Genomic DNA, 24,563 nt, shown 5'->3' on the forward strand with positions numbered 1-24,563 from the left:
GCACGTCGCGCAGCCTGAGAAGATACACACACACACACAGCGGAGCAACAGAGGGATGAGAGGAAGCTGTTGCTGTACTGTATGACAAACCTTTTCAGTGGATTTTTCTGCTACTGCAGATAATTTTGTCAACTCGTAATATGTTAATTTTTGAGGATATCAAAAAGTGTTTATTTTTCAACATCTAAAATTTTGATTTGAGGGGGCAAGACATTTGTTGCAGGTACAGATTACAGAATCATAGTTTGATTGACAGGACAGCAACACCGAGATCCCTTCAGAGAGTTCATGAGGGTCATAGATGAGTAGGAATTGTTTTTGTTTTATTTTTTGTATGGTGTTACAAATATATTTTATATATTTATATATTTTTTTATTTCATTATCAAATTTAAAAAATGAGTAAAGTACTGGTACATTACAACAAATCTGGAGTGAAAGTGATCAGAAATTAGGGCTATTAGATTATTTCTCAGTGGAAAAAGTGGAAAATTCCATGTAACAAAGCTGCTGGAGTGAGTAAGCCGGGCTCTGCCCTCTCTAGTCTCAGAAACATCCGGCCCTTGGAGTCTCGGAGGGCCCTTGAGCTTGAGAGGCTACTCACCTTGTCCATTCGATCAATCAGCTTCCCCATTCAAAATTATATGTTTATGAAATAGTAAAATCAAGCCAAGCTAGACGAATAAAGTAAAATTCTTTATTTTTTGTTTTTACATCAGTGTGTTAATGGAATATGGTAAATTAATGATGGCAAGCATTTTGTCATGAGTGTCAATCAAAATTAATCATTTTTAAACAGACATAATGTTGCTGTCAGTTCTTATACAATGGACGGCCAAAAATCCAAGTTTTAACAATGCACATCAGTCTCTAAATATGTAAACAGACATGAGAAACAAAAGTAATTTTGATGATAAATTGTGAAAGCAGCATTTATGTGCGACATATTTTTGGCACTAACATAATTTCTCATAAACCAACAGATAAGGAACCGACGAAACCAACTCACAATCCAATACCTGAGATTCGGTTTGACACCGTACAAAAGCATCTTCGTCTCCAACATCTAACGACAGGCCAGACTGCTCACATCAGTTACAAACATTTATTCTGTAAATATGTACAGCTTTTGATTTTCAGAATGTTAAAATTTTACATTTCAATTGAGAGCAAACAAACTCCAGCCTTTTATGATACTTTACAGTGTGCATAATCATCAGTTGAAGTCCTGATTCAAAGTTTTCAGCTCAGTTTATCCTCTGGAACATTAAAACTCACATTTCTCTTTGCTTCCGTGGTAACGTCAACCTTGTACAGACAGGATACAGAGTCACATGACATCCTTTACCCACCAAAGAAACCAAATAACATTCTTAAAAAAATAGTCAATCATCAGCTCATTTGTGATTATTGACAACACATTTAAATGCAAGCAGAGTCATGAAGGTTCAAGCAATCTGGGAATGTCATTAATAATATAAATATATAAAGTACAGACTGTGCAGGACTTCAGTAACACTAGGTTGGTGCAAAATAGTCATTGCAGGAGTCTGTGTTGTAAAAGTTATCTAGAAACACTGTCACCAAATTTTACAGACAATAACATGAACACCCATTTTTTTGTATTCCAACAAAGTGCTAAAATCAATATTACTTAAATCACTTCTTGAATGTAAAATGCTCCCATTGTGCAGTCCCTCACTGAAGTTTAATTTGAACCAGCATATTTGATGTGACATTGCATTGAAGTGCAAGTACGAAGGTATTGTCTATTCTTGAAGCCTGTTTTGGCGCTGATGATTTCTGACAACTGATGATTGTCATACATTTTCTGAAAACATTCCTGAATTTAACAAAACACATGTTTTTACTGTCATATGGGCAAAAATGTTTTTCAATCATTACAATTCTCTACATGTTTTACGACACTGTATCAATAAATTATTGGCTTGGTTGATAATTGCAACTCCCTGGAATGGAGTGCTTCAGGGAATGCCAATTTTTGTAGGATCGCCATGGTTTCCCTCCAAAAAGGGGTGAACAAGGTTTTTAAGTTATTGCCAAAAATAAACTCGGTGGCTCTAACAAAGATGTATGACACTTGCATGTATTGTTTACGAGATAATTCTGACAAATTAACATAACTTTTCTGATTTTTTTTTTTTTTAAGTGTGCATGTAACCATTGGAAGTACAAAGTTAACGTTTTGCTAACGTACAGTAGCACACTATGGATGCATGACTCACACATGCACGTAAACACAATTAGTTTTGTGCTTCCTCTGTTTTTTGACATTGGGACATTTAGTATCTGCAACATCCTCTGTAATCTCATTTAGCCATTTGCTAAGACACTTAAAAAGCATCACTGTTCATGAGTGTAATATTTCATTTCATTTCATAGTTAAAAAAAAATCCTCTTTGCTAAAAAAAAACAACTTTGAGATGAAGGAACACTATTCAGTTATTTCTGGGTTGTATGACTCATTCCTGCATCATTTTATTAGCTAAGCTTTGTTTTTCTATGTTTTATCATTTGAGACAATTGGAAAAAAAAAAAGGCAATTTACCAACGAAACATTTTTATTAAGTATAAACTATATTTGGTCAACATATTTTCACCAAAAATCTTTTCAAGGCAAAAAAACAAACCAAAAACATCGCTGAAGTGAAAAACCCGGACAAAGTGAGGGGTGTCTCTGTTTCTCTTGAAACAGTAACTGACACTGAACTTTATGAGGCTCTCCTGAAGCCACTTTTTTTTCCTGCAAAGTAAAAAACAATGACTAGCTTTCAAAAGCAGGGTTTGCATATATTTGATCTGAAATTCCTAGTGTGCCTTGGAATAGGACTGATTGGGTTCAAAGAAAAACATTTTAAAGGGATGATGTTTGGTTCTAAGCCAGAGTCTGAGATGTTACTTGTTAAAGAACAATCTTACCAATGAACCTGTTCCATTACACTTCAGCTAAATGTGCCCTTTTGTGCTGTGATGAGAGAAAAATAACATTGCTCCTCTGCATCAGTTAAACGTTAAAGTTAAAATGTGAGAGCGGGAGAAACACCCGTTGCAACACATGGAAATCAGTCCAAACAGACGTGGTGGAAGACTGATGGGAGATTTAAATGCGAAGGATCAATGGCACCAAAAGGTTGCTGGAGAACCTGAAGTGTTTAAGCCTTCTCAGACAATGCTGTGGTTAAATCGGGCCGGTCCGGTGTTTAAGACAGAGGAGTGTGTCCTAACACTTCAGGGTCTAAGCATTGCCGAGTGCTGCCAAAGGGAGGGGAACAAAAACCTGTCAACGGAGCACACGTGACAGTAATGACCCACAACTAGCAGCAGAACATCACTTCTGTAAGAACAGTTCTGATACGTAAGTGGAATGTTTGAAAGATCATGTCCAGAACAAACAGACTGCACTGAAGCCTGCATAAGAATCCTTCATTCACACAGGATTTAATAGGTTAAAGTGATGAACAGAGTTAAAGGGGGACTTTGGTTTTCATCCAGACAGGACCTCATTATCCTGACTAATTTTAGTCTGAGTGATGAAAACAGATTTTTATTTTTTTTTAATCGCTCCAGTATGGAGCAAGGGCAGAGTTGCCTGAAGCTCAAAAGCAGCTGTAATGTAATCCCAATGGGGCAACTGGTTAATGTCAAATTATGCTAAAGGAAAGCATCTTATTTCCTCACTGACATGCTCAGATTCTTATTAGAATTGTCTGACAACATAATGAAGGGAAAAAAAAACATCGGTCTGAACCTTCGGCTGGATCCCGCCACGTTTGTTGTGGTCTGTGTCCAACTCTCACTCAGCGAGAAGCCTCGCTGTGAAATCTCATGAGAGCTGAGCTTTTGCAGGAAGTTGTTAGAGTGTACTGATTACAGAATGCGTAAATCTAGTTTTACTTATGAGTTCATTTCCGCATTTCCGAATCGTAGTGACAAAATGTCTCTCAACACTGCAAGCAGCTTTAAGACAACCTTATTTTGACATGGACTCGCTGGAGTTGTTGCTCGTTGTGCGACAGACGGAGGCTCACGCTCCTGATGATTCACAGCAACTCGCAGGTCTGTGGTGGCAATTTCGACTAGGATGACTACTGCTGCTCAAAGGCACACACACATCCAAAGTACCTTGTCTTAAAGCTAAATTCTCTTCTCTGCTGTACACATTGATTTCTTCTTTCCATTAAGTTGTCAGACTAATTACAGTAACAATCTGAGCCTGTCAGTGTGGAAAAAAAATTGACTTGGACGGTTTAACGTGATGGAAGCCAGTTGGCACATCGGATTACATTATAGCTGCCGTGGGGCTGTAGGCGGCTCTGCCCTTGCTCCATACTGGAGTGATTTCAAACATGGTTATTTCCATCACTCAATTAATAGAGTCCAGATTGAAAAAAAAAAGCAAACAAAGTTCCACTTTAAATGTATTTTCGTATTACAGATTAGAATTCAAGAACCATTTTTCTGTGCTGGATCTCTCAGAGGACATTTACATGTGTGTCGCCTGTTTGGGTTGTATGGGTTATGGTGAGGTTGTTGGTCGTGCAGAAATTCCCTAACAGACTGTCAAAGTCTCTAAATGAAAGCAGATCCATTTGCTCTTCTTTACCAAATTTACAAGAGTAAAAACAATTGTATGCTTTTGAACTAGCGGTCATTTATGAATGGTGGATCGATGGAGCAAGACAGAACTGCACTTTTCAGTTGTTTGATTATTGCTTATCTTTCCTGAAAGTGCATACATGAACATTAAAAAAGAAATCTCATTTCAAACAGGGAAAAGGTTCAACAAGGAAACGATGGGAATGATTAGGAAAATACAGTGATTCACCTTTTCGTTAACAGGGAGAGAAGGAGATTGATGGAAGATTCTTGTCACGCTGGGGGTCACGTGACAGATGGATACAGGGAATGATGTCAGTAGTGTCCTGACTAAAATTGTCATGTGACATTTGTTTGCACAGCCAACGTAACTTTGCTCAGTATTACCCTTACTTCTCTCCTCACACCACGCTGTTCCTCCCTAGACAACAATGTAGGTAACCCAGGCTGATAGTGTGTCACTCTGTACGCCTCCAGAAAAAAAAGTCTGGTAAAATGATTGCGTTTGTGCGGTGAAAACTGGGTTTTTATAACTTCATGTAAGTATGTTAAGAGTGAATCTGTATTTTTCAAAATCGGACAAACATACTTAGAAATTGGGAATTAAAACATAATAGGGTCTTCGCCTGAAGTACCTTCAGGCTCAGGCCTTTAATTACTCTGGCATATACACACTTGAATTATACTGTATACATATATGGAAGTAAATTCACAAAGTTCTTTGACAGATGGAGCCCAGAGCAACTGCCTACCCATGAAGTATGGTAACACTGCCAGTGCTTCAAACCAGCTACTCAATGTTACCAAAATGTCAAACGTTACATTGTCGAACGTCCTGGTTTTGCGCCTGTTTGGGTTGCACGGGCTATGCTGAGGTTGTTTGTTTTGCAGAAATTCCCTGATAGACACAAGAGTTACACAAATTTCCTCCTATGATTGACTCAAGAAAGCAAATAAATGTCGCCAAATGTGAACTTCTTTGAAAGCGTCATGAAAAAGATTGTCTTTCACAAAACAAACCACTGAATTAAGGAGAAAATTGGATTGAGACTATCAACACTACTGTAGGTCTGGCAGTTGTGACACTTTGTGACAACAAGTTTTTCATGTGTATGAACGCTGTATGTCTACTCACCTGCAACAACCCACATAATATATGTAACCGTTATTAATTGTTATTGATGCATATTGTGTTGTTTTGCGAGGAAAATGCACTAAACGTACGTAATCTTTTTTTCTTTTCTTTTTTTTGCTCACTTGTGAACACTCAAGAACAACAACAGAAAGAAATCAGCCCTGCAAAATACCCTGTTGATACAATGTCAAGGTCCAGCTTTGAGTGACCGGAACCTCAAAAAACATTTCAATGTGTGCAGTTCTAACAGCTGATAAAAACACAACTTCAAGTGATTCAGTGCTTTTTAAAAACATTGAAGTGTACACAAGCCACAGATGTAGGAGTACAAAACACAACAGCCTGTACACGCAATAAATACAGGATTTTATGAGCTGAACAATGACATCCAGAATTCAGTAGCATTGCTCACATCGGGCTCGTATGTTCTGTTTTGAATTTGCAGTTCGGATTTACAAGAGTTTAAAATGAATGTCACATTTCAAATTGTTGATTGCAATTTCAGGCTTTTGCAGTTTTTTTTTTTATTCACAGAAAATGTTTGTCTTCAGATGTGAGTGGACTTGAGTGAGAAACTTCTAAAGTGCTCAGACTCGAGTCAAACCAACAACGTACTGAGTTGCTAACACGTGTGCTATTTCTATAACACTGACAGTTAATCTGTGGTACTGAAAAATCAAGCTGCTTACACGACAACACTTGTATGTTGAAACCACTGAAAACCTCTTGGGAAAGATGTGTATCCGAGGAAGCGCGGTAGGTGGGGAGCTGCAGGAGGCACAAAGAGATCCAGTGTGGGTGCAAACAAGCCGCAAGACTCAGGAACAAAAGGTGAGGCTGTTTATGATGTCATAGCAGGTGACAGGCAGCATGTGATTAGGTAAGTGTGGGGCACAGGGGGCAGGGATCAAGGCAAACTTTCCAAGTAGGGGAGGTAAGAGGGGCACACAGTCTTAGTGTCTGTCTCACATCTCAATGTGAGCTTCCTTGGCTGGTGGCGTGTCCTTTAACGAGCCTGAGATCGTGTAGAACCTGCGGGGACGTGAAGACAGGCAACAGTCAGACAGTAGGACAGGTCATATCGGTGTGCAGCAGCAGCAGCAATATCACCCGAGAGGGGACGCATCTCAGGCCAAAACGCCTCAATCCTGACAGCATCACTGCACGGGAACAGGGAGTCCTTGAGGGTGATATTGCAGCTATTGGTCAGCTACAGACTAAATGGATTGGAGGGCAAAATGCTAAATAGATTAATGAATCAATACAACCACTGTGTTTACGTCACTCAAAATTTGTGGTCTGACTCCTATGTAATAAAACCGTGTTTACTGCTCCAGCAAGTAGGTCGACCCTCGGTAACCAGCCAAGCGACAGGCAATTGTTGGCTAACTGAAGCTCATGTTATATTAGATTTCCCAGACTAAATAAATACCACACGTGAATATTCAGCTGCTTTGACGAGTTCATGTTTGTTGGATTTGTTAAGCCATTCATTGTCAAATTTAGGAGCGTGTTTTCCCCTCAACTCAAAATCATTTAATTCCAATTTCACAAACGTCAGAGAAAAGTTACGCAAAGGAAAGCTCCATGTTTACCTCCACAAAATAAAACCCACCGGAGATGCTCACAAAAACAACTCCAGCCCAAGAGTGGGTTCCGATTCTGGCTGGAGTTGTTTTTATCATGATGAGGCATTGTTCATGGACATCATAAATGGTGACCTGTCTGAAGGTTACATCTGTGTAATCTCATATAAATATAAATAATATTGTACAAACAGTGTAACCCGCATTTAATGCTCTTTATCATCGATTCCATGGTTTTAGCTCATGACTGTTTATCATCTCAGCTAGAAAAGACATTGCAGGAAAAAAAAAAGTCCTCAGATCCACTGGAGTGAATTTTGTTCAAAGTTGGAATTTTGGAGGGAACGACCATAGGTGATATTAGTAAATAGTAAAAGTAAAATACGGTGCCAAGTACTGATTTCCCTGATAAAAATACTTCTTTTTTAAATGTAATACTGAAATTATTTTGGTTATAATGGTTGGTAAAATAGTTTTAAAAATTCAAGTGAAGAATAATTTTGTGAGAAGGCTTTTTTTTTTTTTTTTTTGCCACAAAGCCCAAACCAAATCCCGGCAAACTCACATTCACCCTTTTTTTTTCCCCTTTATTAAAGTTTTTCTTAAACTGCTGTGCATGCAGATAAAACACACGGTAAAATTTACAATTATATAATTTCTGTTTCTTATTTAGAAACAGTGACTATTTCTGTCATACATGTCTCAGAACATTTCTTTGAACTGTTCCTATTCTTCCTGACTGTGTTAAACTGTTTCCTGTGTGCTATTGTGTTATGGTATATTCATACTCTATGTTTTGCATTTTGGGAGAATATTGTGCATCAAAAGATTTTTTTTTTTTTTTTTTTTAAATGCTTAAAACAGTAGAGTCAACATCCCGCTACATTCCCTTCTTGAAGCTCTGGCTGCACAATGAACGAACAGAATTTAGATGTTGGAGAAAAGGTTGAAGGCTTCATTTACCTCGTTTGCATCATAGTTACAGCGGAGCCAACACCTCCACAAACAGTGAGGCCATGGGTGCTATGTTGATACCACACAGGAATTTTGATTGGTCAGCTTCCGCCGCTTGTATTTTCCCTCAACATGTTCCTCACTCAAAAGTTGTTATGGCGAAGGCTGAAAAGATTTTTCCTCTTTGTCTTCTCACAACAAAACCCTGGTCTCTTTGACAGAGAGGGAAGATGAAACTGCAACTGTTATCCTCTGAGGGACTCTGACAAACCTTTTGTATCAATAACAAATACACCCCATGTTTGTTTTACAAGTCTTAACCTGAAGTATTAGGACCACTTTTTGTAAAAGAAATGATTTCTGTTAATTCAACTTTCCTGATTTTAGCTTACACCAAAACGATGCGCCATTTTTGGACGGCGTTATGCCTAAAGTCAATAAGAGGAAAGAAAGCACGATGACACAGTTAGTATTACCTTGACTTTCTAAAATGTCTGCGTTTCTTCAGGGCTCTAAAACAGGAGGATTTTGCACAGGAGTTTTTCAGGTCCACCACCTGGTAGATGATGGGGTTGTACATGGCTGCAGACTTGGCCAGCAGGGTGGGAACTACAGACACAGGGATGGGCACTGAGTCCGGCTCGCCAAACGCTGACACCACTGACACCACTGCATAAGGGATCCAGGCAATCAAGAAGCCTGCACAGATCAGCATTGCCACCTGGGAGTGGACACAAAGCAAGTTCAGATCGGAAATTTATTCTTACAAGATTCCCGAATGAGACACTCTCCTTTCTTTTCCAAACACCCCTCACCCACCTTTGTGAGTTTCATCTCAAGATTGTGGCTGTTATTGATGCGAGCATCAAAGCACGACACCTCTTTTGCAGAGGACTTGACTTTGAAGATGATCATGACGTAGGAAAAGACTATGATGCCGGTGGGGAAGATGAGACAGAAGAACAGGATTGCCATGACGAAGGTCTGGCCAGAAACAGAGGCCTGCGCCAGCCACCAGTCCAGGGTGCAGGAGGTCCCGAAGGGTTCGGGCGCATAGTTTCCCCAACCTATCAGAGGCATGGTGGCCCAGAAGCCTGCATATATCCACACAAAGGCCAAGCACAGGAAGGCGTGGTGGCGTTTAAGCCATGTGCCTGTGAATGAAAGAAAAGATAGAAAGATGAAAAAACGACCCCACAACTGGTCTGAGCCTCAAGTGGAAATACAATCAAATTTCTAAAAAATCTAAAAAAAAACCATTCTTCCACTGCATTCATGGTCAGCAAAATCTTAGCGATCCAATCATTACATTCAATTTAAGACGCAAGAATATTTTCTTCAATAAGCGACACATCAGGCAAGTAATTCATATCCAACTTTAAAAGATTTACAGGAAAAGAAAGTTTGAAGGAATTTTGTCCGGTAAATGTTTCAGTTTAGTGTCCTCTGTTTTCTACTTTGTTAGGAACTGTTAAATTAACAATTTAAAAAAGCAAGTTGGGTAGGTAGCAATTTATTTTATAAGACCTTATCAAACTGAAATTCAATTAAATTCACATAATTGTTTTTTTAACTGTACTTTGCCAAAACATCATTAAAAGTCTTTCTAGTTTTATGAGGCGGCATTAACTGGGAGAACTTTTTTTTTTTTTTTTACCAATGTTGTTTTGACAAATATCTCTGGGAGTTGGCGCGGTGAAAATCTCACAATATCACTTCAACTCAGTTGATCTCACTTCATGTTAGTCTGTCAAAGTCTGCATGTGATTTTTAGGGATCTCTGTTGGATGACATCATGACGTACCATATCGGAGATGGCAGATCTTGAGGTACCTGTCCAGGCTGACCATGGTCATTGTGATGAGGCTGCCACATCCAAAGAAGAAGCCTGCCCAGCCGTAGAACTGACAGCCCTCCCAACCAAACAACCAGCGGTGGGAGAAACTAGACACCACAAAAAATGGCTTTCCTGTCACTGAGAGGGCAGCAAAGGAGAAGCAAGGACATGAGGAGGAGGATGTGGATTACGAAAGGGAAACATGGGAGGAGAGAAGAGCAGAACAAAAGGACCACATAGAGGAAGGGTAGGAAGAGAAATGCAACGTGGGAGTGGAGAAGGAAAAGGAAAAACAGCGTTGGATGAAGGTAGTAGGAGCGAGAGGGTAGAGAGAGAGATGGGGAGACGGATTAGTATCAATTCTTCAGGTGTTTTCATTCAAGAAAACGAGTTTTAATTGCGAAAAAAGAAGAAACAGAAACCTGTTCATTGTATCAAGGAGACACGTCTTGAAAAAAACTTGTTTCTGTCTAAAAAAAAGAAACGCTATTTCGGTGTGGGAATGTGTCTCAGAACAAATGTGGCTTGTGAAAAACGAGATGAATATTTCTCCATTTAATACGTAACAAAAAAATAATAATATTCACATTCACAACCAAGCTTGAAGGAGTTTTGGGAGCCAAAAGTGCGAGAAGAGAAGGAAAGACAAAAATGACCTTTGATCCGACAGCGGTACTCTGGAGAGGTCTGGTCACATGTCGTTAGGAACAGAGTAAATGGACTCATTCCTATAAAGTGCCTTTTTACCGTAGCTGGACTCAAAGCTCTTTTCAGTGTCATCTCATACAACCATTCACACACACTCATACACTGATATAACTATTGGAGGCTGCCACACAAGGGGCAAACCTACTCATCAGGGGCACTTAGGATTTCAGTATCTTGCTGAAGGACACAGTGAGGATCAATCCTTCAACCCTTTGGTTGCTTGAAAGCCCCCGTAGCGATGAGCCATATGACCTCGAATGCCGCAGATAGTCTGAAGTCTGCTCTGATGACCCTGGTTGTTGACGGAAAGGCGAGAGAGCACCTGAAGGCAACATCAAAGCATGATGAGGGATTCTTGCAGGTTTGAGGCTGCAATTTGGAAAACGCATGGATTGACTCTCCACTTAACTACAAGTAATTCTCCTAGCAGTTAAGTGAAGCTCAGAGAGGCTTCTGATCTCCCCAATCGATTCAACAGCATGACCAAACAGTGTCACTGAGGTCTGTTGTCAGTGACAAGAACAACAATGGTACAGGTGAGCTCCACGTGATCCAGTCAATCCAGGATAACATGAAGAGACTAAAAAAAGAAAAGGCCTGCCAAGGAGAATTGGTGCCTTTTTAAAAGTCAGTTAACAGTCTTGCAGAAATAATTCAAATGTTACTAAGCTGTACTACTAGTACCAACTGCAGTTCAACAACTGCATGTTTTATGATGAGGTCTTTCCTATAGTTTATCCTTGCTCTGATATTGTATTTTAGTGTTTTACCCTTTTCAACAAGGGAGGGACCATCATAGTTGACTTTGTCTTGGAACTTTTTTACATCATCTGGGCTGAACATTGTTTACTTGTGCCACTGCTGGAGGACAAAAGTAAGGAACAACCCAACAAATTATGATTAGAGTCTCCCAATATCCTCTGACAAAACCAGCACATGTAATATGCTTCGGGCTGGCTAGGCTGCAGCAGACATTTAAACACAAAGGTGTAAGTAAACATGGGAAATGTGCGTGCGCGCATGTGTGTGCGTGCGTGTGTGTGTGTGTGTGTGTGTGTGTGTGTGCGCGGGGCTATGCTCATCTCCAGCACTTTTCCCCCAGTCGGCCAGTCCCAATGGAGGAAAGGCAGGGCAAGTACCATGAAGACCAACCCCTAAATCCTATTTGAGTGCTAAACAAAAAAATGGAGGATTCCTTGAACCAGATTATTGACTATGCAAATAAGTTTCGAGCCCACGCCATTTCTTAACTCCATGCATGATTCAGTTTTGATATAATGCAGAGCAACCAGAGAAAGTTTTCTTCCTTGCGCTGCCGTGTACTTCAGTTGAGAGTCTGTATCATAGCAACCAAAAGCTTTGCTGAAAAACACACTGGTAGTATTCTACAGTGTCGACAACAGTGAACCGATTCAAAGGTAGTAACACATGTGACAGCTCCTGAGACGACTGACTCGTGATCTACCAGCATAAAGGGGAGTGACAAAGAACGGGTAAGAACAGTTGATGAGTGGACGAAATAAAAGATCAACGAGAGTGGCCTGATATTTTAAAGCCTCTTTACTGAGACCTAATAGACTATGAGCCTATAACTATGCAAGACTCTGCTAACCACAGTGACTGCCATTGTTGTGGTGGATTTCGGATGTGGGAGCTCTTTCTTGAAAGCAGGACAGGCCAGAGACCATGTGGCATTTCAACCCCCAACAAGCATAAAAGGAGTAAACATCCCCAACCTCTTGAGGCAAGATTGCATGAAATATAATAAGGCAATTGTTTTATTGCTCTCTCTGCTAAATCCAAATTCAACCATGTGCGAGCCTGCAAACCCTCGCACATGGTTGCTCACATGTTTGAAGGCGTAATAGCATTCGCACATTCGGAGTCACAGAGCTCAACAAATCAATAAAATGCATTGTTTGAAATTTGGTATATCATCCTCTTGCTGGGGGCTGCACGGTGGTGCAGTGGTTAGCACTGTGGCCTCACAGCAAGAAGTTTCCGGGTTCGAGTCCCGGCTCGGGCACGGGATCTTTCTGTGTGGACTTTGCATGTTCTCCCCGTGTCTGCGTGGGTTCTCTCCGCGTACTCCGGCTTCCTCCCACAGTCCAAAAACTTGCAATTGGGGACTAGGTTGATTGAATTCTCTAAATTGACCGTAGATATGAATGTGAGTGTGAATGGTTGTTCGTCTCTCTATGTTGGCCCTGCGATGGACTGGCGACCTGTCCAGGGTGAACCCCGCCTCTCGCCCGTTGACGCTGGGATAGGCTCCAGCCCCCCCGCGACCCTTAATGTGTAGGAATAAGCGGAAGATGACGATGGATGGATGGATCCTCTTGCTGGTTCAGACAGGGACATTGAGGTGAAACACCTCTCTGACGTCATGCATGGAGCATTAAAGTACCCGTGGGTGGCGTACGTATCAAAGGGTCGAATTAACCATGAATGGACTGCTTTAAGAGGAGACTTAAAAATATTGGGATAATATTTCAGAATACATTCTAAAAACATTCAAATACTACCACTCAGCCCTCCTAGCTATGCGGACTGACGCCCTTCGCTATGTGAAACAGCAGCGCAGCTACAGTAGCAGTTTCATCATCATTTAATCACCACAGGATGAATCTGTATTTTTTGAGGACCATATTTTTCTTTTCCTCATCATGCGTTAAACTGACAGCATCTCCATAGAAACAGCTCTGTTTGTGCTTCAGGGTGGACAGAGGAAACAAAGACTGTTTTTTGCCCCTTTGGCCACAATTAGATTTAGAGGTTTTTTTTTTTCACCCTTATCCAGCTGAATATTTGGTCTGTTTTACTTTGTCCTTAACCCTGAGAGATAATTGTGACTCCTGAACTTTGAGTCAAACTCTAAATCTGCCAGCTAGAAAAATGCACTGAAAGATACCGCAAACCTCCACAGAGCTGAGGGGATCATGGTTTGGCTCAGGTGGTCATGTGTGCTAGTCTGTCAGGAAGAGCAATTGCTTTTACAGAAATGTAATTATTTGATCTAATGTAAAAATTCAGATCATACTCCTCCGATTTGTCACTCTTGCCAAGACCCCAAAAGACTTGTTGTTTTGGCTCCTACTCATCTCGCCATCAAAATTTGTTCCTTAGTCAAAGTTGCTGAAATTAAACAATTGGATTAGGAGCCTCGGCAAGGAACAAAGAGGTGTTAGGGTACAAGCACTGACCCTGTCTGGCTTAGCTATTATCCCCTTGTAAATCGTACCTTGAAAAATAAATCTTGCATAAAAATAATTTCTCAAAGAAAGCATGTGCTGTCAATAAGCTTGTTTCAGCAGCGACCCAGGATCGATTAATGTGACTGACTACACGCTTCTGCACACACAGAGGATGTAGGAGGTCCTTAAATGGGGCCCGAGACACGTTTATGTTCACATTGCTAAAGGATGTAACCGTGTATGGGCGCGCAAGTTGAAAATATTCAACTTGAGCGACAAATTCCCGTGACGTTGTGTCGAGAGAGCCTATCAGCGTTGAGATTCCCCTGGTGTCATTGACGTCACTGACGTCAACAGTCCTGGCGGCTGTAGTTGCTGTCCATCCGTGATATCCTGCCACCGATCCTCGCCAACAGGTCATCGAACTGGGCCCTCATCAGCCTTAAGTAATAAATGGTCGTCCAGGCGCAGTCCCTGGAGAGGCGGTGAAATTTACCCAGCTGTGTGTGCCTCCAGATTATGCCATGGATCGGCGTTTGGTTTTCCGCCGTATCTGGGACTTCCACTTCCAACAGGTACAAGCCAGCAACGGCTGTAACGTCGGCCATGGTTGATGATGGAAATAAATGGCGGAAATAAATTCTCCTCGCGGGGGAAAGAGTTTGCGCAAATGACGCGAATAAAAGTGTTTTTTTTCTCACACTCACAAATTTGATTGCGTGGAGGAAGAAGGCCCCAAATATATACAGTGGTAAGCAGAAAGGTACTTACTGCCAGAAAGAGTGCAGCTTAACCTGAAATGTTGTTGCAGGAGCTTTAGAAGCAGCTGTTATTTGGATAATTAGATGTCTTCGTGGTTCGTCTAGGTGGTTATATTCATGTGATCAAAACTCTATCAAAACTTACAAGAGTGTCATATTTACAGTCTCACAGCAAAAACTTGATGCTCCTGCTGCTCTTGGCTGGTGCCAAATGCAGTATGGGATATGTCGGGAATCCGTGTATCATTCGTTCAGTCATTTTTTGGGAACGAACAAGTCATTGTTTCGTTTTTTTTAGTTTCTGTTTTATTTTGAAAAATGACGGAATGAATGATACTCGGATTGTTGGGCTGCAATCAGCTGCCTCCTCCACATTAAGCTAAAGAGGGCTGCAATCCCAGCTGCATCTGAAGGAACTTTCAAAACATGAATACAAGGGCACATTCTTATCACGCCAGCTATGACGCATTCAGGGTTTAAATGTAGCCCCTTAACTGCAACACTTTGAAGAAAAACAAGAGGGAAGTCATTTCAAAATAAAGTGGGAACCAACAACACAAAACGTCAGAAAAGGAACACTTCCAAAAAAACCCAAAAAAAACATGATTTGAGTCCAAACAAAAAAATGACAGTCCAAACAAGAATGTCGCACTCTTTTACATATTACTTCTTCAAGAGAATACTCAGTGGCATATTGTAACTTTTTTCTGTAACTGGACAGGATGATTTTACTACTGTAGTTTAATTTATAGAAGGGGAGCAGAATTTAATGCTCTAAAAATGCGATAATGCTTTATTTAGAATGTGAAAAAAAGAAAAGACTAATCTGAGTTGTAGAATTTTCCTCCGTGCCGGTCTTGAATGGCAGAAAACATCAATAGGGGTGGATATTGTTCATGATGTGGATGTGATGGGCTTCTCCTGACCCAGAGATAAGGTTAGCGTCATTAGCCCCCACTGTCACGTTCCCTTTTATTATTCCCTGTCAATATATTTATGGCTTCAAATAGCTCTACAAAATGACAACAAAAATGTGTGCGTTGAGAAGTATGTTATTAGTCATCCAGGAGAAGACCACCATGTCATTGAAGCTCTTTGAAAGGCTTGATGAGAGCAAATCAACTGCAGGAAGATGAGTGAGGAAAACAGACATGAGCGTGCAATCATGCATTGTGTGTCGTATGAAAATATGACTTTTCAATGAATGCAGTAATTATTTTCTTTATCCAACATTTCTGTACATCAAAGAAGATTCATACAACTAGCATTCGTCACACTTTCAAGACACTGTCCTGCTCAGATACAGCATGACCAGAAAGATCTATGTCCTTCTGTCTCCATTGCAGCAAATACTGCAATACAGCATTCAAGGGCCCCATTGACCATCGTGGAAAGAACGGCCCGTGCTGCAGCCTGCAGGTAATGACATAAATACATCATTGACGAAGGACTATAATATTTGCTGAAATTGAATTTTAACCGTTGGGTGTGACCTTTTAAAAAATGTGCGTAATTACAACCCTATTTATGAAGATGAATTAGGTTGTATCACGACAGCAATCTTCCGCTGAAACGTCAAGCAACATTGCCAGCATCTGAACTATCACCAGCAAAAAGATTTCCAGCAAAATCTCACGAGAACCCCCCCCCACACACACACACACAGTTATTAAAGGGTAAAGGCTTTGCTCCTTGATAACTAAAATTGAACAATTTCTAAAAGATGAGAAAGACCCTCAGCCTAATGAGGTGGGCTCTTTCCATTTACAGTAAGCCAAACCCAGCATTTTGATTGCTGTAATGCCAAGAGCCTTATCATGTAAAGTGTATTGATTTGATGATTTGCCTTCAACAAAATTGAGGCTGATGAAGAAGGAAGTTCTTTTAGAGCAGCGGGGTGTCTTGCTGATTGCCTCCCTGTAAAGATCACATACTGCAAATCATCAAAAATGTAAAGCGTGTTAAGATGTGTGCTCTGCCTGTGTTCACGGGGGTTCCCAGTAGGCGCTTATAGCGCAGTAAAGATGGTGCTGCAGCAAATTTGACCCATCATAAAAACATGAAGTTGAATGAACTCTGATTCAGGAGAGAACTTTTACAAAAACAAATTTTAAAAAATGGATTAGCGATCAAATGTTTTTTTTTTATCACAAATTAAAAATAAAGCTGTTCTTCAATCAAAATGTTGCTGAAGACATTTTCCCCTCCCTTATTACCTCTTTGTGACTCCACAATGCAGAAATAGCCAGGTATATTTAGCTTGAAGCTAACAGAGACTGACTTTGAGCAACACCTACTGGAATAAATCAGCAAAACTGCCGGAAAAGTCTTTCGCAAATGCTCAAGTACCTTGTATGGTATAATCCACATCATCTCTCTCTCCAGCCGGATGCTCAGAAACCCCAAAACACTTTGATTTAAAAAAAAAATAAAGATGACATTTTCAGTTTATTGTAGTTTATAAAGCAACGCATGTTTGGAGTTGGAGAGACTTGTACGGAGACACAGTAAAGCCAGCCTCCATCATAGATTTGAACCACGAGTTTGCATAGAAGTCAAACAGGTCAACGGTGGATGCTTCTATCAGAACGGCTACTATTTATAGGCTACCGCTCAGATTTTCACCTCTCATATTCTGATCAACGAACTGTTTCACCTGGGCTCCTGGCTTAAGGCCGTTATGACAGGCTGTGTCCCAAACCCAATATTTGAGTTAGTCTAGGTTCATGATAAATCATTATCAGTTATTATATCTGTGGACAACACCGCTGTGATCGAAGGCAACACTCAGATTGGAAGAAGCAAATGGTGGCTACCACAAGAATGCATACATTGTGACATCTCCACACACACACACACACACACACACACACAAAATCTAGAAATGTCAATGATGAAAAAAATTAAACAAGCAGTTAATGCACATATATAAACGTGTATGTTCTTAAATTCAAATGTAAAAAGGCAAAACAGACTAAAAACACAACTCCCTGCATTGTCCTGCTGCTGAGTTACTAGCAGGAGAACAGTGTTGCTTTATAAACTGCGTAGCAGGCTTTTAACAGGAGAACCACGACACTCCTGCGCGGCACCATCTTACAAGTGATAGAAGTCTGTGTAGGGCTGCTAGGGGTGACCTGAAGAGGGGACTTAAGAGTGCTACGGCTGCAAGAGGATGAAGGAAGAACACCTTTCAAAACAACCAGGGCAGACAGAACTTCCCCAACTTCAGAGGTTGTGATGTCACAGCACAACACAGGTGTGTCACTGGCACTAAAACTGAGCACAGCCACACCACCTCGGCACCCCCGCCCCCACTCTCTTTAACAGAGTATGATGCGTGGAGAGTGTTCAGGACAGTGAACCTCAGGGAGGCTGCTGGGCCTGACATTGTACCCCGAAAGGCGCTCAAAGCATGTGCTGACCAATGCTCAGGGGTATTTGCCACCATCTTTAATCGCACTCTCTGACATAAAATTTCACCCCATCCTTCCTGGAAACAACCCATCATTTCTGTACCTAACAAATTGGCAACAGACACCCTCAATGACTGCAGTCCACCAGCATTTACAGTACCACACACTCAGCTCCTTTCACCTTACTCGTCCCCTCACTCGTTGCTCTAGCTTCTGTGTTGCCTGGTCTGTGGAGGAGTCTGCCTGGTGTTCACGCAACAACTCGCCGCTAAACACCACAAAATCCAACAACCAAACCAACTGAAGGGGATCATCTTTGATTTCGAAAAGAACACTTCAGACCCCACCCCCCTAGAGAGGGTCCAAAACTTTCAGTTCCATTGTACCCTCAGGTATGCTGACCTGTCCTGGACTACAAACACCATGGTGCTCATCAAGAAAGCATAGCGGTGACCACACTTCCTGAGGAAGCTCAGGACAAATGACATGCTGGTGACCTTCTACTCCTCTTTTGAGAGCCTGCTGGTTTACAGCATAGCCGTGTGGGACACCGGCTGCACTGTAGCAGACAGGAGGAAGCTGCGGAGAGTAATAAACACAACCTCAAAGATCATTTAAAAAAAGACATCTGCCACTCTCGCTGCTTCTACAGAGCAAAGTAAGCCTCAAGCGACAGCACCCACCCTGGCTCCCACCTGTTTCAACTGTTGCCCTCAGGCGCTCCAGGTGTATCAGGTCTTGGATGAACAGAGGAAAGGACAGTTTTTCCCCCATCACCACTGTCAAGTGTATCATCCACTCCCCCCCCCCCCACATAGTTGTGCAATAATTCATGTACAGTGCAGTATTATTCTTTTTTTTTTTATTTTGTGTAACCCCTGCAATACTGCTAGTGTTGTTGTTGTTTGTCATTACATGTGGTTTGACGTCTTTGCACGGTCAAGGACGTACACTGTTTAATCATGCTGTATATTGCAGTGTAATTATAATGAAAACATATTATCCTGTTTTATTGGATTTTATTCTTACATGTAAATTAGAAAACCCTCAAGGCTGTTGAAATGTCAGTGCAGTCCTTGCTATTTGAAGGGTAGACGTCTGTCGTCCTCTCATCTTTGAGCTGTGGTTGCTCTGATCACCACATACAGACAGACAGCGTCAAAGTCACACAGACTCAAGTCCACTGTCCCAAAACCGTAGTCTGTCATTCATACTGTCAGATCAAACGCTTGACCCCTGACCCCAGACTTGGCAATTCCTCAAGGCACCAGTCACAAATAAAGGCTGACATTTATCAGATGAACAGTTGTTGAGATAATCAAATCACAGACACACAAAAGGAGATTTCTTGCCTTTGTATATAAATTTGAAATGTGAGAAGTAAAAAAATTAAATTGAAGGAATTGGATTTCAGTTTATATTATACAGATTCTACTTTGAAAAGCAATGAATAAAAAGCAAACACAAAACAACAGCATTTACCTGAAAAGGAAGGAACACATTTTTATGATTGGACGGCCTGAGGTTTAAAATGCAAGAATCTGTATAAATGAAACTGGAATGACAGTCACTAAACAGAGGAAATAGAGTTCAGCATCATCCTACCACTCAATTATGAGACTTCTACAGTCACCCCTTGACTTGAGAGACCTAAACGACTCACAAGAACTTCTGCATATTCAGTACATCAGCGTCAGACGTTAGGGATTGCCAAGACAACCCAGTCTCATGTCTTAATTAAAGTAGTGAGCAGAACAATGCAGTCCACAATGTAGCATTTATTTTTTTGAATGTCAGCATGCAGTGATGAGATGTCATCAAACCTGTTAAGATATGTTGGCACGAGCAATGTCAGAAACTACATGAAATGACCACAACCTCCTAACGCCACGTTGTGTTGTGATCACACGTAACGCCTTGAACACCTGAGCTGTCGGTGATTCATATGGCCAGTAAGTGGGAGCAGGATTTTTGAACTGCTGCAGTGCCTGTTTGTTCGGTCCACCCACAGCAGCAATATGGCGGCGGTACTGATTTTATGCCAGCTGACTTCAATCAATGGCCATGTAGTATTATAGAGTATATAGAATATTGAAAACTTGATGAATTAAACAGTGCTGACCCTTACAATTCCCCCAGGGTGCATTCATGAGTATTGAAGCAGCTGGAGGGCTGGAGCCTATCCCAGCAGCTGTTGGGCAAGAGGCAGGGTTCACCCTGGACAGGTCACCAGTCCATGGCAGGTCCAACACATAGAGACAGACAACCATTGGCTCTCCCAGCCACGCCTACAGTCAGTTTAGAGTCTGGATTAACCTGGTCCCTCTTGATGTCTTTGGACTGTGGGAGGAAGCCAGAGTACCGGAGAGAACCCACGCAGGAACAGGGAGAACATGGAGACTCACACAGAAAGATCCCGTGCTCCAGCCAGGAGTAGAACCCAGAACCTTCTTGCTGTGAGGCCACAGTTCTAACCACTGCACCACTATGCCGCCCGCATGGAGAAGTCCTGGAACTTTATAGGTAAAACTGTGAAAAGCCCTGAATTCATTAAGTGAAACTAGGGCAAGACAATCAGACGTTTTCTCCGTACTATTTGAGAGTCTTTGACCTTGTCTGGCTGGTCTGCCTGGTTTCGATGCACATCACTGGGATGTTGCTGACCTGTTTCTGCCCCGTTCTTTGGTACTCACAAGTAAACAAGGACCATATGAGCACGGAGTGAATAAATCTGCTCATGAGTTTTCCCCACAGCTAGTTGTCCAATAGTCCCATTTTTTTTTGGGGGGGGGGGGGTGTTTAAAAAGTCAACTTTCCTCTCATGCCTTGTGACTGGATGATTACGCCATAGCTGATGAGTTGTATTCAAAGGTTTTGTGATCCATCAGTTACTGCAGTGAAGCTGGAACATCCTGGTACACTCCTGACCTAAATCAGCCGTGGGTCTTGGCCAACCCAGTCTCATGTCAAAATGTGAAAAGGCTACGTTTGTCCACAGTGCAAAACGTATCAGTTCTACGATAAAGGCCTAAAAATTGTGAAATGGGTACGTTTTTTTCCCCCTATTCTTTTCTACTGGAACGCTGGTAGGTCATGTGACTCTTTCATGCGGGCCTCTCCAAACAAAAACATGGCGGCCGCTCCTGTCATTTTTCGGAGGAAAGTGCCTTATTCCAAGATAATTTTGATTTAATAAAGCATTCTGATGACATTTACAGAGAGAAATATGCATCTTGTTTCATAATCTTCGCTCAGTTCTTGTGTATAATCTTTGGTTTGTTCGTTATTACGATGAATCTTTCACCTCTTGGAAGAGAGTCGTTACAGTGTCAAGTTTTCTGCAGTTGTTATGGTTCAAACCACAGAAACCTAAATGGCGTTTGTTATTGTATTTTGTCTTTACATTGCGTCGTTATCTGAGTTGATAATACATTTGTTTGATTCTTGACTAATAAAAATAATATAAAACATATTGGCCCAGGAATTACCATCAAAATAGAAAATAGCTACGCTTTTGTTGTTGTTTGCGTGATGTGTGTAAAGTTTGGTGTATGTAGCCCAAGTAGAAATACCAGAACCCAGATTTGATCCTCAATTCTGCTCCAAAAGGCTCTCGGAGTGCAGAAGTCACAGACCCTGATTTTGCCCAGTTTCACAAGGGGATAGTTTTTTTCTCTTTGAACCTAGGAAGTTGAAAGTTTTAGTATGTTGTTCTGTCCTCCATAAGGATCTCATCTGTGGTGGTTTGACCCCCTTAAGTCCTTTCTGCTGTCCGTAAAGGGCGTGGCAAAGTCCAGTAATGTCTATCAATGAAGCATCATAACTTGGTCAAAGTTACTCCAAATGAGATGAGATTTCTGGGATGAGTTCACACCTCTGCCAGAAACCAAAATTTAAAACTTTGAAGCCCTCCCTCCTTCCTGAAGCTACTTCCTGTTTGGGAGGGGGTTATAGAATTATTCCACCAGATTATGATTTTATAAATTTTAGAGGCCTCACAGTCCAAGTTTCAGGTCTGTATCCACTGTAGAGGCCAAATGAGAGCAAAAGAGCCACAGGGTCAAAGGTCAACAGGCCTCATGTCTCAGTCAGGCCTCAAAGGGTTAAGTGAGCCTTTTGGAGCTCCTTTGAAAAAAGGCCTGACACCAATCTTGTTCCACGACAAACATGAAGAATGATCTTTGGAACATATTCACATCTTTAAGACCGCCTTGACTCCTTTTTATAGCAGGTGTCACTGAACAGCACAAAGCCTGCTATATCAGCCCATCAGGCCTCATTTCTGATCAATTATTATTGTTTGAAACAAAGCTTAATATCAAATATTTATTTTTATTGTAATCATTTTGAACACCTGATAAGAGAAACACAATAAAACCTTTGAAAAGGAAGGATCAAGGTGTTGTTGTAATGCAGTACACACTGTATATGCATCAGAGACATTCATTTATTGATTGCCTGAATGATTGATTTACCCATGAAGAGGAACAGCTTTGTTGGAGCAGTAAAAATACACATATCAGGAGGGCCGACTTCCACGGAAGCGGATATATGGAATTCCTGGCGCACTTTCATATTATTTTTATCGAACAGCTGTAGTCAACAATCGCACAAACAACAACAAAAGCGTAGCTATTTTCTATTTTGATGGTAATTCCTCGGCCAATATGTTTTATATTATTTTTATTAGTCAACAATCAAACAAATATATTATCAACTCAGATAACGACTCAATGTAAAGACAAAATACAATAACAAACGCCATTTAGGTTTCTGTGGTTTGAACCATAACAACAGCAGACAACGTGACACTGTAACGACTCTCTTCCGAGAGGTGAAAGATTCATCGTAATAACGAACAAATCAAAGATTGTACACAAGAACTGAGTGAATATTATGGAAATAAAATGTATATTTCTCGCCAGAAATGTCCTTAAAAGGCTTTTTTAAATCAAACCTATCTTGGAATGACGCTCGTCCGTAATGGCGTCCTTAGCAACCACCATAGCAACAACAGAAAACGTGACACTGTAACGACTCTCTTCCGAGAGGTGAAAGATTCATCGTAATAACGAGAAAACCAAAGATTATACACAAGAACTGAGCGAAGATTATGAAACAAGATGTATATTTCTCTCTGTAAATGTCATCAGAATGCTTTATTAAATCAAAATTATCTTGGAATAAGGCACTTTCCTCCGAAAAATGACAGGAGCGGCCGCCATGTTTTTGTTTGGAGAGGCCCGCATGAAAGAGTCACATGACCTACCAGCGTTCCAATAGAAAAGAATAGGGGGAAAAAAACGTACCCATTTCACAATTTTTAGGCCTTTATCATAGAACTGATACGTTTTGCACTGTGGACAAACGTAGCCTTTTCACATTTTGACATGAGACTGGGTTGGCCAAGACCCACGGCTGATTTAGGTCAGGAGTGTACCAGGATGTTCCAGCTTCACTGCAGTAACTGATGGATCACAAAACCTTTGAATACAACTCATCAGCTATGGCGTAATCATTCAGTCACAAGGCATGAGAGGAAAGTCGACTTTTTAAAAACAACCCCCCCCCCCCCCCAAAAAAAATGGGACTATTGGACAACTAGCTGTGGGGAAAACTCATGAGCAGATTTATTCACTCCGTGCTCATATGGTCCTTGTTTACTTGTGAGTACCAAAGAACGGGGCAGAAACAGGTCAGCAACATCCCAGTGATGTGCGTCGAAACCAGGCAGACCAGCCAGACAAGGTCAAAGACTCTCAAATAGTACGGAGAAAACGTCTGATTGTCTTGCCCTAGTTTCATTTAATGAATTCAGGGCTTTTCACAGTTTTACCTATAAAGTTCCAGGACTTCTCCATGCGGGCGGCACAGTGGTGCAGTGGTTAGAACTGTGGCCTCACAGCAAGAAGGTTCTGGGTTCTACTCCTGGCTGGAGCACGGGATCTTTCTGTGTGAGTCTGGATGTTCTCCCTGTTCCTGCGTGGGTTCTCTCTGGTACTCCAGCTTCCTCCACAGTCCAAAGACATCAAGAGGGGACTAGGTTAATCCAGACTCTAAATTGACCGTAGGCCAGGTTGTGAGAGCCAGTGGTTGTCTGTCTCTCTATGTTGGCCCTGCCATGGACTGGTGACCTGTCCAGGGTGAACCCTGCCTCTTGCCCAACAGCTGCTGGGAGAGGCTCCAGCCCTCCAGCTGCTTTAATACTCATGAATGCACCCTGGGGGAATTGTAAGGGTCAGCACTGTTTAATTCATCAAGTTTTCAATATTCTATATACTCTATAATACTACATGGCCATTGATTGAAGTCAGCTGGCATAAAATCAGTACCGCCGCCATATTGCTGCTGTGGGT

General features: G+C 41.3%; 1 protein-coding gene across 1 annotated transcript in view; it reads right to left on the reverse strand.

Annotated features, from left to right (window-relative positions):
* Positions 1–727: 727 nt before the first annotated feature.
* The window catches only part of opn5 (opsin 5), a 57,773-nt gene continuing 33,937 nt past the window's right edge, over positions 728–24,563 (reverse strand). The window contains exons 4-7 of the mRNA XM_086190238.1: positions 10,096–10,266; positions 9,111–9,445; positions 8,768–9,012; positions 728–6,783 (exon numbers count right to left, since the gene is read on the reverse strand). Coding sequence (XP_086046364.1) covers positions 6,717–6,783; positions 8,768–9,012; positions 9,111–9,445; positions 10,096–10,266 — 818 coding nt within the window. The 3' untranslated portion in view covers positions 728–6,716. The remainder of the gene's footprint in view (positions 6,784–8,767; positions 9,013–9,110; positions 9,446–10,095; positions 10,267–24,563) is intronic.

The sequence above is a fragment of the Aulostomus chinensis genome, chromosome 20, assembly GCF_037954235.1.
Source record: "Aulostomus chinensis isolate RoL2024-O1b breed Wild chromosome 20, RoL_Achi_v1.0, whole genome shotgun sequence".
NCBI classification, from domain to species: domain Eukaryota; kingdom Metazoa; phylum Chordata; class Actinopteri; order Syngnathiformes; family Aulostomidae; genus Aulostomus; species Aulostomus chinensis.